The sequence below is a fragment of the Oncorhynchus kisutch genome, linkage group LG10, assembly GCF_002021735.2.
Source record: "Oncorhynchus kisutch isolate 150728-3 linkage group LG10, Okis_V2, whole genome shotgun sequence".
NCBI lineage: Eukaryota > Metazoa > Chordata > Actinopteri > Salmoniformes > Salmonidae > Oncorhynchus > Oncorhynchus kisutch.
This window is the reverse complement of record NC_034183.2, coordinates 12,345,206-12,356,094: the sequence shown is the minus strand read 5'-3', so window position 1 is coordinate 12,356,094 and position 10,889 is coordinate 12,345,206. Positions and strand designations below refer to the sequence as shown.

The following is a 10,889-nucleotide window of genomic DNA, read 5'->3' as shown; positions in this document are numbered from 1 at the left end:
AAAATGGAGAGGAGGAGGTAATTAATTATGATCCATTTCGCTGGCTCCAGACAGTGGGCTCCAGGTGGGGTGAGATTCCACACACACACACCCACATCAATGTGAGCACACACTGATCGTACACTTGCACATGAGCATACCAGTGTAGACACTCATATAAACTTGGAGATGTTTGAGAGCTTAACACACGTTCTAACTAGCTGTATAACGGGCACGGCAATGAAACTCAATGGAGGAAAGCACACAACTCGTTAAACCTGAAGTCGTGCATGGGCTGTCTGTTCTCTTTGTGCATGTTTGAATCCTCATTGGCACAGCCAGACGCAAAAATTAGACAATAAATCTTGTCTGCCCTTTTGTTAATTAAACAATCTATTATCTTTCCCCAATGTTGAATTTATCTCAGTCAGACAGTAATGTACATTTTCTCTCCCCAGGGAGTGTACCTGTGACCCCCGTTCAATACCAGTTTCATTGCCTTGCTCTAAATGGCAAAGCCTAGAACTGCTGTTGGGAGAGCTGACCAGCGATCAGTTGGTAAGGCAGAGAGTATGGCTCCAGCCGTATGGCGCTGGGGACATCTGCTCCAGTGCACCGGAGTCGTCCATTTGAGATGACATCACCTGAGTGGACACAGCTGGGGTGGCCTCATATAATGATGCATCACAGAGCACAAGAGCGGTAACAAAGGCCACACCATCTGTATTCTATAACCCTGACCTGTCTGGAGAATGACCAATCTCCCCGTATCGTGCTGTGGTACCTGCCGGTGAGGGACGAGTCATTTATCATGGGCAGACGGAAAGGTGGCAGAGAGGGGTGCTCTCTTGTTGGACTCATCTGTTTAATCTCTTCCTCTCATGGGGGCTGTGTAGAAGTCTCTTTACTATGTGTGTGGAAGTCTCTTCACTATGTGTGTGGAAGTCTCTTCACTATGTGTGTGGAAGTCTCTTCACTATGTGTGTGGAAGTCTCTTCACTATGTGTGTGGAAGTCTCTTCACTATGTGTGTGGAAGTCTCTTCACTATGTGTGTGGAAGTCTCTTCACTATGTGTGTGGAAGTCTCTTCACTATGTGTGTGGAAGTCTCTTCACTATGTGTGTGGAAGTCTCTTCACTATGTGTGTGGAAGTCTCTTCACTATGTGTGTGGAAGTCTCTTCACTATGTGTGTGGAAGTCTCTTCACTATGTGTGTGGAAGTCTCTTCACTATGTGTGTGGAAGTCTCTTCACTATGTGTGTGGAAGTCTCTTCACTATGTGTGTGGAAGTCTCTTCACTATGTGTGTGGAAGTCTCTTCACTATGTGTGTGGAAGTCTCTTCACTATGTGTGTGGAAGTCTCTTCACTATGTGTGTGGAAGTCTCTTCACTATGTGTGTGGAAGTCTCTTCACTATGTGTGTGGAAGTCTCTTCACTATGTGTGTGGAAGTCTCTTCACTATGTGTGTGGAAGTCTCTTCACTATGTGTGTGGGAGTCTCTTCACTATGTGTGTGGAAGTCTCTTCACTATGTGTGTGGAAGTCTCTTCACTATGTGTGTGGAAGTCTCTTCACTATGTGTGTGGAAGTCTCTTCACTATGTGTGTAGAAGTCTACTCCCTATGTGTGTGGGAGTCTCTTCACTATGTGTGTGGAAGTCTCTTCACTATGTGTGTAGAAGTCTCTTCACTATGTGTGTGGAAGTCTCTTCACTATGTGTGTGGAAGTCTCTTCACTATGTGTGTGGAAGTCTCTTCACTATGTGTGTGGAAGTCTCTTCACTATGTGTGTGGAAGTCTCTTCACTATGTGTGTGGAAGTCTCTTCACTATGTGTGTAGAAGTCTACTCCCTATGTGTGTGGAAGTCTCTTCACTATGTGTGTGGGAGTCTCTTCACTATATGTGTGGAAGTCTCTTCACTATGTGTGTAGAAGTCTACTCCCTATGTGTGTGGAAGTCTCTTCACTATGTGTGTGGAAGTCTCTTCACTATGTGTGTGGAAGTCTCTTCACTATGTGTGTGGAAGTCTCTTCACTATGTGTGTAGAAGTCTCTTCACTATGTGTGTGGAAGTCTCTTCACTATGTGTGTAGAAGTCTCTTCACTATGTGTGTGGAAGTCTCTTCACTATGTGTGTGAAAGTCTCTTGGAAGTCTCTTCACAATGGCCCATGCATCCTAAAAGAATTGCAGCCCTGTTCAGAGTAAGGGGATGGAACCCGGAACCCCAGCGATAGCCAATAGTCAGAAAGAGGGAGCTTTCATGGTGGCTCACACTGGTACTGTAGTCTAATTGCACTCTGGCCCATTAGAAACATAGATTTAATCAGGTTAAATAAATACATTTCTGACAGAATCATAATGCTCAAAACATCCTTCAACAAGTCTAAGTATTTTGGCAGAGACCAATTTTTATTTTACTTCACTCAAGGAAAGATTAACACATGTATCACTGCTAGAAAAGCTCCGATATCTCTGTCCAGCAGCTGGTTATGTCAATGCTTACTCTAGACCATAATCCTCAGGAGACATACGTCCCCATGTTCTATGGGGCTGTGGCTCTGTCTGAGACATGTTGCAGGGGCCACTGCCTGGGGTTATATTCATTGAGGTTCAGAAAGTTGCAGACAGAAATGTAATCACTAGACCAGGCATGATTCACTATTCATGACAGACATATCCCTCCCGATGTATTTCTATCTGAACAATGTGTAAGGTTTAACCTCCTTGGACACACACACCTCCGCCGGTTGATGGTTTGGCTAATGATCTCAAGGTCGCTACTTCCAAGTTGTGTACGAGACCCACCTCTCAGACCCGTCGGACTGGAAAAGCTGGGATGGTGTGGGCCTCATCCCCAAGACAGGATGTAAGCTCCCTTCTCAGCAGGCTGTGGCTTTAATGGGGATTCAACTCCTTAGCACTTTAGACAGTTTTTATCATCGTAGATTTGAAAGAAATGCTGAAGGCTAAATGGCGATGTTCACCCCCTGAGCGCATTCACAACATCAAAGAAACACACCAAAACACACAATAAAGAACTCTGATTCTGATGTATGATTTCATATTGTTTTGGATGATTGCACTCAGACACCGCATCCATTGCAATAGCATCCATCGCACTCGGGTAGCGATGTCTCTGGCAGGTTTATTTATAACACGGTAAACAAGATCACGCAGGAAAGGAAACAAAGGGATGTCTCTCTTGTTCTTCCGCCAAGAGCTTGGCAGCTGATACCTTTCTAGCTGAGGCGACATGCCAGCCCATTGAATCTGAATGAAAGTGCCAGCGACTGGGGGTCCTTTGAGCCAAGATGGAGACCTGCTCTGCTACAGTACAGCATGTGGAAGTTAGCTATAAGACAGGGATAGGATACCTTCTCAGAATGTCAAACTCTTTGTTATCCCTCATCTCTAGCTCAAGAGCAAAGAACGAAGAAACAAAATATGAGAAGAGAACATAGTACAAATATTTCACGTATAATACATGTACCAATACACATTGTACTGTATTGTCAAAGATTCTGCTAGAATAACATTTATTTACCCTCAATACACAACACTGAAACCACCTCCATTTCCAACGACATAGCAATACAAGTTACCATACTTCACCCTCAATAAGAAACAAAAAGAAAACCCAGGAGCACAGACATGTGGCAAACAAACCAGCTGAATATCAAGCATCTATTTTGTGAGCATAGCCCATCTCATTGCTGTGTGCAAATTCCATTTCCAATATTCATTCTTTAGTAAAATCACAAAAGATAATCTAGCTGGGAGTCAAGTGAAAGCAGGTCCTCTGAGATTTTTCCTGTGGCTCAATGACTGAAGTGTTGAGAGCAACACAAATTCATTTGACCAGGCTGGTCTATACATAAAGGAAGAGTTCATATATGAAAAAGATATAAAAAGATTTATGTAGCAGTGAAAACCTTGCTATGACTGACGTGAAGTGCTTATTAAGCTATAAGGTATACCTTCATGGTCTGTAACGTATATCAAGGAAGATGATCTTCTACCCTTTTTAAGGTGGAGATTAATCTAAGTAAGGGAGAACAGGGTTGGTTGTCTCACGAATTGGTTGTCACCGTGCTAATTAGTCCCAATCTAAATGGTGCTGTGTAATATTTTTAAGGTTAAAATGTGAATTGTTTGAAAAACTGTATCCACCTGGTCAGTTCATGTCAGCATGACAAAACATTGATGTGACTGGGATTGATCTGATTTTCATAGGTGAAAGTAAAAAATATATATTTTGGTATTTTCTTTGTAAATGTTTGAATTATGGGAGTATCCATAAACAATTATGTTTGTTGAAAATAGGAAAGGGAGAGTTATATTTCAAACCTATTTCTGAGTTCATAGGTCAAGCCCTGTAGTAGCTACTGTAGCATATGAATTAGCTTTGGGTGGTGGTAGAGGATGGTTGTCACATGGAATATGGGGTTGGTTGTCACAATCCAATTGCTCGACGACTCACCCTGAATTTAAATCCTCTGCTCTATCAATCGCTACATACATTAAGTCTGAGTCTGCCGTACTACAAGTCATTTGTGTATGTGACTTCATTGTACAGAGCAAATTCATCAGTTATTGGATCATCTATAGCAAATCTCACCAGAGTATCTAAGTTGATTACGTCATCATGTCTGCCGGGTCTGGCCCAACCCATTCGGTTTCTGAGACAAATCAGAACGGTCAGAATGTGTTCGCGTTCTAGAAGAAACATGGCCAGAGCCATGTGGATGGGTAGCCAGGCAAACAATCTAACCCATTGCAACATACTGTATTGTTGGGGACATTGCAACTGTCAGTATACAATAAATCCCAAGCTCTTTTGTGCTTGTGCCATAAATCAAATCAAATCAAATGTTATTGGTCACAAACACATGTTTAGCAGATGTCATTGTGGGTGTAGTGAAATGCTTGTGTTCCTAGCTCCAACAGTGCAGTAGTATCTAACAGTGCAGTAGTGTCTAGCAATTCACAACAATACACACAAATCTAAAAGTAAAAGAATGGAATAAAGAAATATATAAATATTAGGACGAGCAACGTCAGAGTGGCATTGACTACAATACAGCAGAATAGAATACAATATATACATATGAGATGAGTAAAGCAGGATGTAAATATTAGGACGAGCAACGTCAGTGTGGCATTGACTACAATACAGTAGAATAGAATACAATATATACATATGAGATGAGTAAAGCAGGATGTAAATATTAGGACGAGCAACGTCAGAGTGGCATTGACTAAAATACAGTATAATAGAATACAGTATATACATATGAGATGAGTAAAGCAGGATGTAAACATTATTATAAAGAGCTCCCTTCGTTGCCTCTCTCTCACACACATATGTTTTCTGTCACACACCCACATACATGGATCCAGGGAGAGTAGTGGCTGCCTTGGCAACAGCTAAAGGGGATACTAATAAATACAAATACATGAGTGTGCAAACACACGCATACACACACATTTACTCAAAATGTAATATGTTATTCTCAAGGCATAAAATGCTGAATTCTGTCAGGAATATCGTTTGATCAAAGAAAGGCTATGTCAGACTGTGGTGTATGTAGCTTCATTACCTGTTACAAAGGGAGTAAGTTTACTAGCAAACATTGTGACAACCAAGCCCATACCGTGTGACATCTAACCCATCGATGGGGCTGGTTGTCATTATTGGACAAAGTGTGTTTGATGGCTTATAACTCCATGTTGGAATAAGATGTGTGGATAAAAGTGTCTCCATTTCAACCCAAGACCTTGGTCTTTCTCCTGATGTTGAAACGTTTTGTAAGATATACTGGTGCTGAGAAATACACACCAGTGTAAAAAGTGTGACAACCAACCCCGGTCTCCCCTATATCTCCACCTTAACTCCACCAACCCCGGTCTCCCCTATATGTCCACCTTAACTCCACCAACCCCGGTCTCCCCTATATCTCCACCTTAACTCCACCAACCCCGGTCTCCCCTATATCTCCACCTTAACTCCACCAACCCCGGTCTCCCCTATATCTCCACCTTAACTCCACCAACCCCGGTCTCCTCTATATCTCCACCTTAACTCCACCAACCCCGGTCTCCCCTATATCTCCACCTCAACTCCACCAACCCCGGTCTCCCCTATATCTCCACCTTAACTCCACCAACCCCGGTCTCCCCTATATCTCCACCTTAACTCCACCAACCCCGGTCTCCCCTATATCTCCACCTTAACTCCACCAACCCCGGTCTCCCCTATATCTCCACCTTAACTCCACCAACCCCGGTCTACCCTATATCTCCACCTTAACTCTACCAACCCCGGTCTCCCCTATATCTCCACCTTAACTCCACCAACCCCGGGCTCCCCTATATCTCCACCTTAACTCCACCAACCCCGGGCTCCCCTATATCTCCACCTTAACTCCACCAACCCCGGTCTCCTCTATATCTCCACCTTAACTCCACCAACCCCGGTCTCCCCTATATCTCCACCTTAACTCCACCAACCCCGGTCTCCCCTATATCTCCACCTTAACTCCACCAACCCCGGTCTCCTCTATATCTCCACCTTAACTCCACCAACCCCGGTCTCCCCTATATCTCCACCTTAACTCCACCAACCCCGGTCTCCCCTATATCTCCACCTTAACTCCACCAACCCCGGTCTCCCCTATATCTCCACCTCAACTCCACCAACCCCGGTCTCCTCTATATCTCCACCTTAACTCCACCAACCCCGGTCTCCCCTATATCTCCACCTTAACTCCACCAACCCCGGTCTCCCCTATGTCTCCACCTTAACTCCACCAAGTCCGGTCTCCCCTATATCTCCACCTTAACTCCACCAATGCGGTAGGACGGGTGTTTGGAGCAGAAGCAGGAAACTCTTCCCACAGGTGACACACGTCTCTGGCCATATGGCACAAAGGCTGGGTACCTTGGCACCGTCCTCACCTTGGTCACACTAACACACTGGAGAGATGTTGGTGACAGGCACACCTCACCCCATGCATGTCTAAACACCTGTGCTAGCCTTCTGTTCTCTGCTCAGCGTTGCCTCGTAACAACACTCGTCGCCTTGTTGCGTGTCTGAGAAATGTTCCTGGTCTTTTCAGGGGCAGAATGTAGGATTTTCTGTTCAAAAGGGCCAGGGTTGACACAGAGTAGAATATTGTCTAGGTTTGAAGACGTGACGAACCAATGTGCCACCAACATATTGTAATTTCTGTGCAAACAGAAGATTCACATCCCGCATCACGGACGTGGGTCCACATCTGAACAAATAAACCAATATTGTGTGCAAGACACAGTACACAAACCGTTTCCCTTCTTGCCATGGATAAATGACTAAACATGTCAATAAGGGAAGAGAAAGACATACAAGCCATGTTGTTGTCATCAAAGTTCATGTGGTGTGTGTGTGTGTGTGTGTGTGTGTGTGTGTGTGTGTGTGTGTGTGTGTGTGTGTGTGTGTGTGTGTGTGTGTGTGTGTGTGTGTGTGTGTGTGTGTGTGTGTGTGTGTGTGTGTGTGTGTGTGTGTGTGTGTGTGTGTGTGTGTGTGCTTCTACGTTTGCATGTGTGAGCGTGTGTCCCAGAAAGCAGCGTCCAGCAGTGCAGTGAAAGAGCAGGGGGTTGATGACCTTAAATCACCCCTCTATTCAATCACTCAACGACTGTAGTGCATTGACCACCAGCCCTCTGCTAAAGTTGGCGTGCTGAATTGATAACTCATGTGAACAAATATAAGCTTGGCAGTTCTCTGATGTCTGGCGATAGATCACTATTTAGCATTGACCTCTCCCTCTCCACTATTGCACAGTATTCATCATCTAACACATTATTTGTTTGAAAACATGTATGACATTTATTGTAAAGAAATATATAATAATCAGAGATTCAGAGATGGTTGGAAAAAAACGAATAAATTCTTCTTATTAGGTCTTATAAAAGTCAAATTGAGCATTTATTTGATACTTCTTGTCATTGTTGGGGAAAGGTGTGATGCAGACGACAGGTCAACTGAAGGGCGATGTGGCACACAGCATGGCTCATAAACTAATGGAGCATCTTGTAAAAAGATACTTCCCTGTATTACCTGCTCAACGATTAAATATAGTCCAGATGGTTTGGGAGTGTAAGGACACGTTGTCTATTGCATCAGGTATTTCACAATATCTTTGGAAATAAGAGGATCAGTGATCAGGCACTGCAACAAAAGGGTCTGATTGAGGAAAGTAGCATGTCAGTTGAAAAAGACAGTTTGAAGAGACTGTTCAAATTACAGCCCAAACTCCTGCTTTCCAAAATTTTACCATGTTTATGTGTCATTCTACATGCAATTTCCACGTTCAAATAGCTTGAAATGTCAATAGTAATACATAACGTATCACAACCAAGCCAAAGTAGTCTCAAACATGTATTGTATATTAGCTGGAGGGAGAAACTTGAGTCGAGAAGCTCAGGCACTTTCTCTGTCACTCAGTGGAAGAGACATCCGTCAACCACTCAGAGCAACCACGCAGCTCTCTGGGGCTTCAGCACATCAATCACACACACACACACACACACACACACACACACACACACACACACACACACACACACACACACACACACACACACACACACACACACACACACACCTACTGAGGCTGCACCTGTCAGAATGTATGTGCGACCTCGTAAAAATGTGTGTATTTGTTTATGTGTGTACTTGAGAGAAAGATATACTGTAGCTTCTGTATGTTTAACTATCTTTACTTGTTTATAACCCATTTCTCTGCTCTGTTAAATCCACACCTGTGTTTACATCCTTCATATTCTCGTGTTCTGTTAGGAGGCATGACTGGACGGTCTGCAGAGCTGCCTTTGAAAGAATGCAGTGTGTAGACATTAGTAGACTAGCACGTCCTATACATACATTATCTTACTTATCCCCAGTGATCCTAAATGCTTTTCATAGAGAAAAGTCAAATCCATCACTGCCACTCAGTGGTTGCATCCCAATACTCTAAAATGGCACCCAGCTTGACTCTCCTAGTGTCTCAAACTGAAAATAATTGATGTGAGAATGTCATAGAGGGACCCATGAGTATGCTTTCACCGGTCTATTCTTTCTAGATAGATGTAGATGAAGGAAAAAAGACGCAGGTTAGCGCTTTTCAGCATGAATCTTGTTCTGGAGGCAGCTCTGCCGAGTGGTCACTAGCTGAATTTAAACCTAACCTAATCTAACCTTAACCACACTGCCTAAACCTTACATTAAATACATTTTTACAATATAGCCAGTTTTTACTTTGCAGCTGGCCTATCAAAGGGGAAATCTCTCAGTTCTGCCTCCAGGACAAGAGTTGTGACAATAACGTCAACCTACAAACAAGATAAGGAAAGAGCCACTTTAGGGTATGGTGGGAGGATATTACTATCACCAATGTTCTCTATTCCTGGTTTTGCGTTTCCAGAGTCATTCAAGGTAGGCCTGCAAGGGATGAGGGCACAACAGCACAAACTATGCCTTGTCATCTTAAGGGTTTGGCCAGACAGGTATCATTTTCCTCAATTACAGGTATTATCAGGAAAATGGTAGCCATTTCTATCACAGCAGTGTCATAGTCAATACCATAGTGCAGTATGAATGACCTCTGATGAGCTACAGTACACAGAGGAAGAGCTAGCTACACAGAGGAAGATGACTGTATCGTACCAAGTAAGAAGCTCTACATTTGTTATGCGGTCTTTTGCTATTCATTTGCCCAAACCGGGTGACTAGTGTCAATAGAATTAGCATACAAAAAATATATATACATTCACAGCCATTGTTTCTGTATATTTTATGTATAATTTTTAGCACATGCTATCAGTGAATTAATCTCTTCTATCTCTGTCTGGATTCTGATTATTATCCAAAATCACCAGATATATGTTAACATACTGTGCACGCTTCTCTGTGTGTGTGTGTGTGTGTGTGTGTGTGTGTGTGTGTGTGTGTGTGTGTGTGTGTGTGTGTGTGTGTGTGTGTGTGTGTGTGTGTGTGTGTGTGTGTGTGTGTGTGTGTGCATGGGTGTGTGTCTACATTCGTTAGGGAACAGAGCCGTAGTATGGAACAGCAGCTCCCCCAGCTGTAACACTGAGAGTGAGGCAGTAAGAGAGAAAGGAAGTGAGTGAGAGAGAAAAACAGAGCAAGGTGTGAATAAAGCAAGTGAAAAACAGAGAGAAAAAGGGAGGGGACATAGTGTAAAGAAGAGGCAGAAGAAGCCTGAGAGAGAGAGAGAGAGAGAGAGAGAGTTGTGAGGAGAGATAAAGAGTGAAAACAGTGGAGTGATGCAGAGCGAGAGAGAGCAAGAGAGAGAGAGAGAGAGAGCGAGTTGTGAGGAGAAATAAAGAGTGAAAACAGTGGAGTGATGCAGAGCGAGAGAGAGAGAGAGAGAGAGTTGTGAGGAGAGATAAAGAGTGAAAACAGTGGAGTGATGCAGAGCGAGAGAGAGAGAGAGAGAGAGAGAGAGTTGTGAGGAGAGATAAAGAGTGAAAACAGTGGAGTGATGCAGAGCGAGAGAGAGCAAGAGAGAGAGTTTCGACCCTGCATGCGGGAGAATCACCATGGCAACCGGTGAGCCATGAAGGCTGCTCTCCTCTTTTAAAACTGAAATGGTAGAAATAAAAGTAAACATGTGACTCAACACATATCTCCCAATCTCACATGTAATATCTCCCAGTTTCAGGCATGCCAAACTGAGATTGCCTACCTGAAAAAGGCATTTTCCAGCTGAATACGTTCCGGATGTTCTAGTAAGCAATTTTTTTTAACACACTAGTGATCATGCCAGACACTAGCCTGACGACTCTTCTGCTGCTCTGTCATTCGCTACATACTTCAATCTGAGGCTGCCGTCATTGAAGCCGTTTGTAG

At 43.6% G+C, this 10,889-nt stretch overlaps 1 protein-coding gene across 1 annotated transcript in view; it reads right to left on the bottom strand.

Moving 5' to 3' along the window:
- Window positions 1-498: 498 nt before the first annotated feature.
- The window catches only part of LOC116375766 (trichohyalin-like), a 30,693-nt gene continuing 20,302 nt past the window's right edge, over window positions 499-10,889 (bottom strand). The window contains exon 28 of the mRNA XM_031832846.1: window positions 499-623. Within this exon, the coding sequence (XP_031688706.1) occupies window positions 499-623 (125 nt within the window). The remainder of the gene's footprint in view (window positions 624-10,889) is intronic.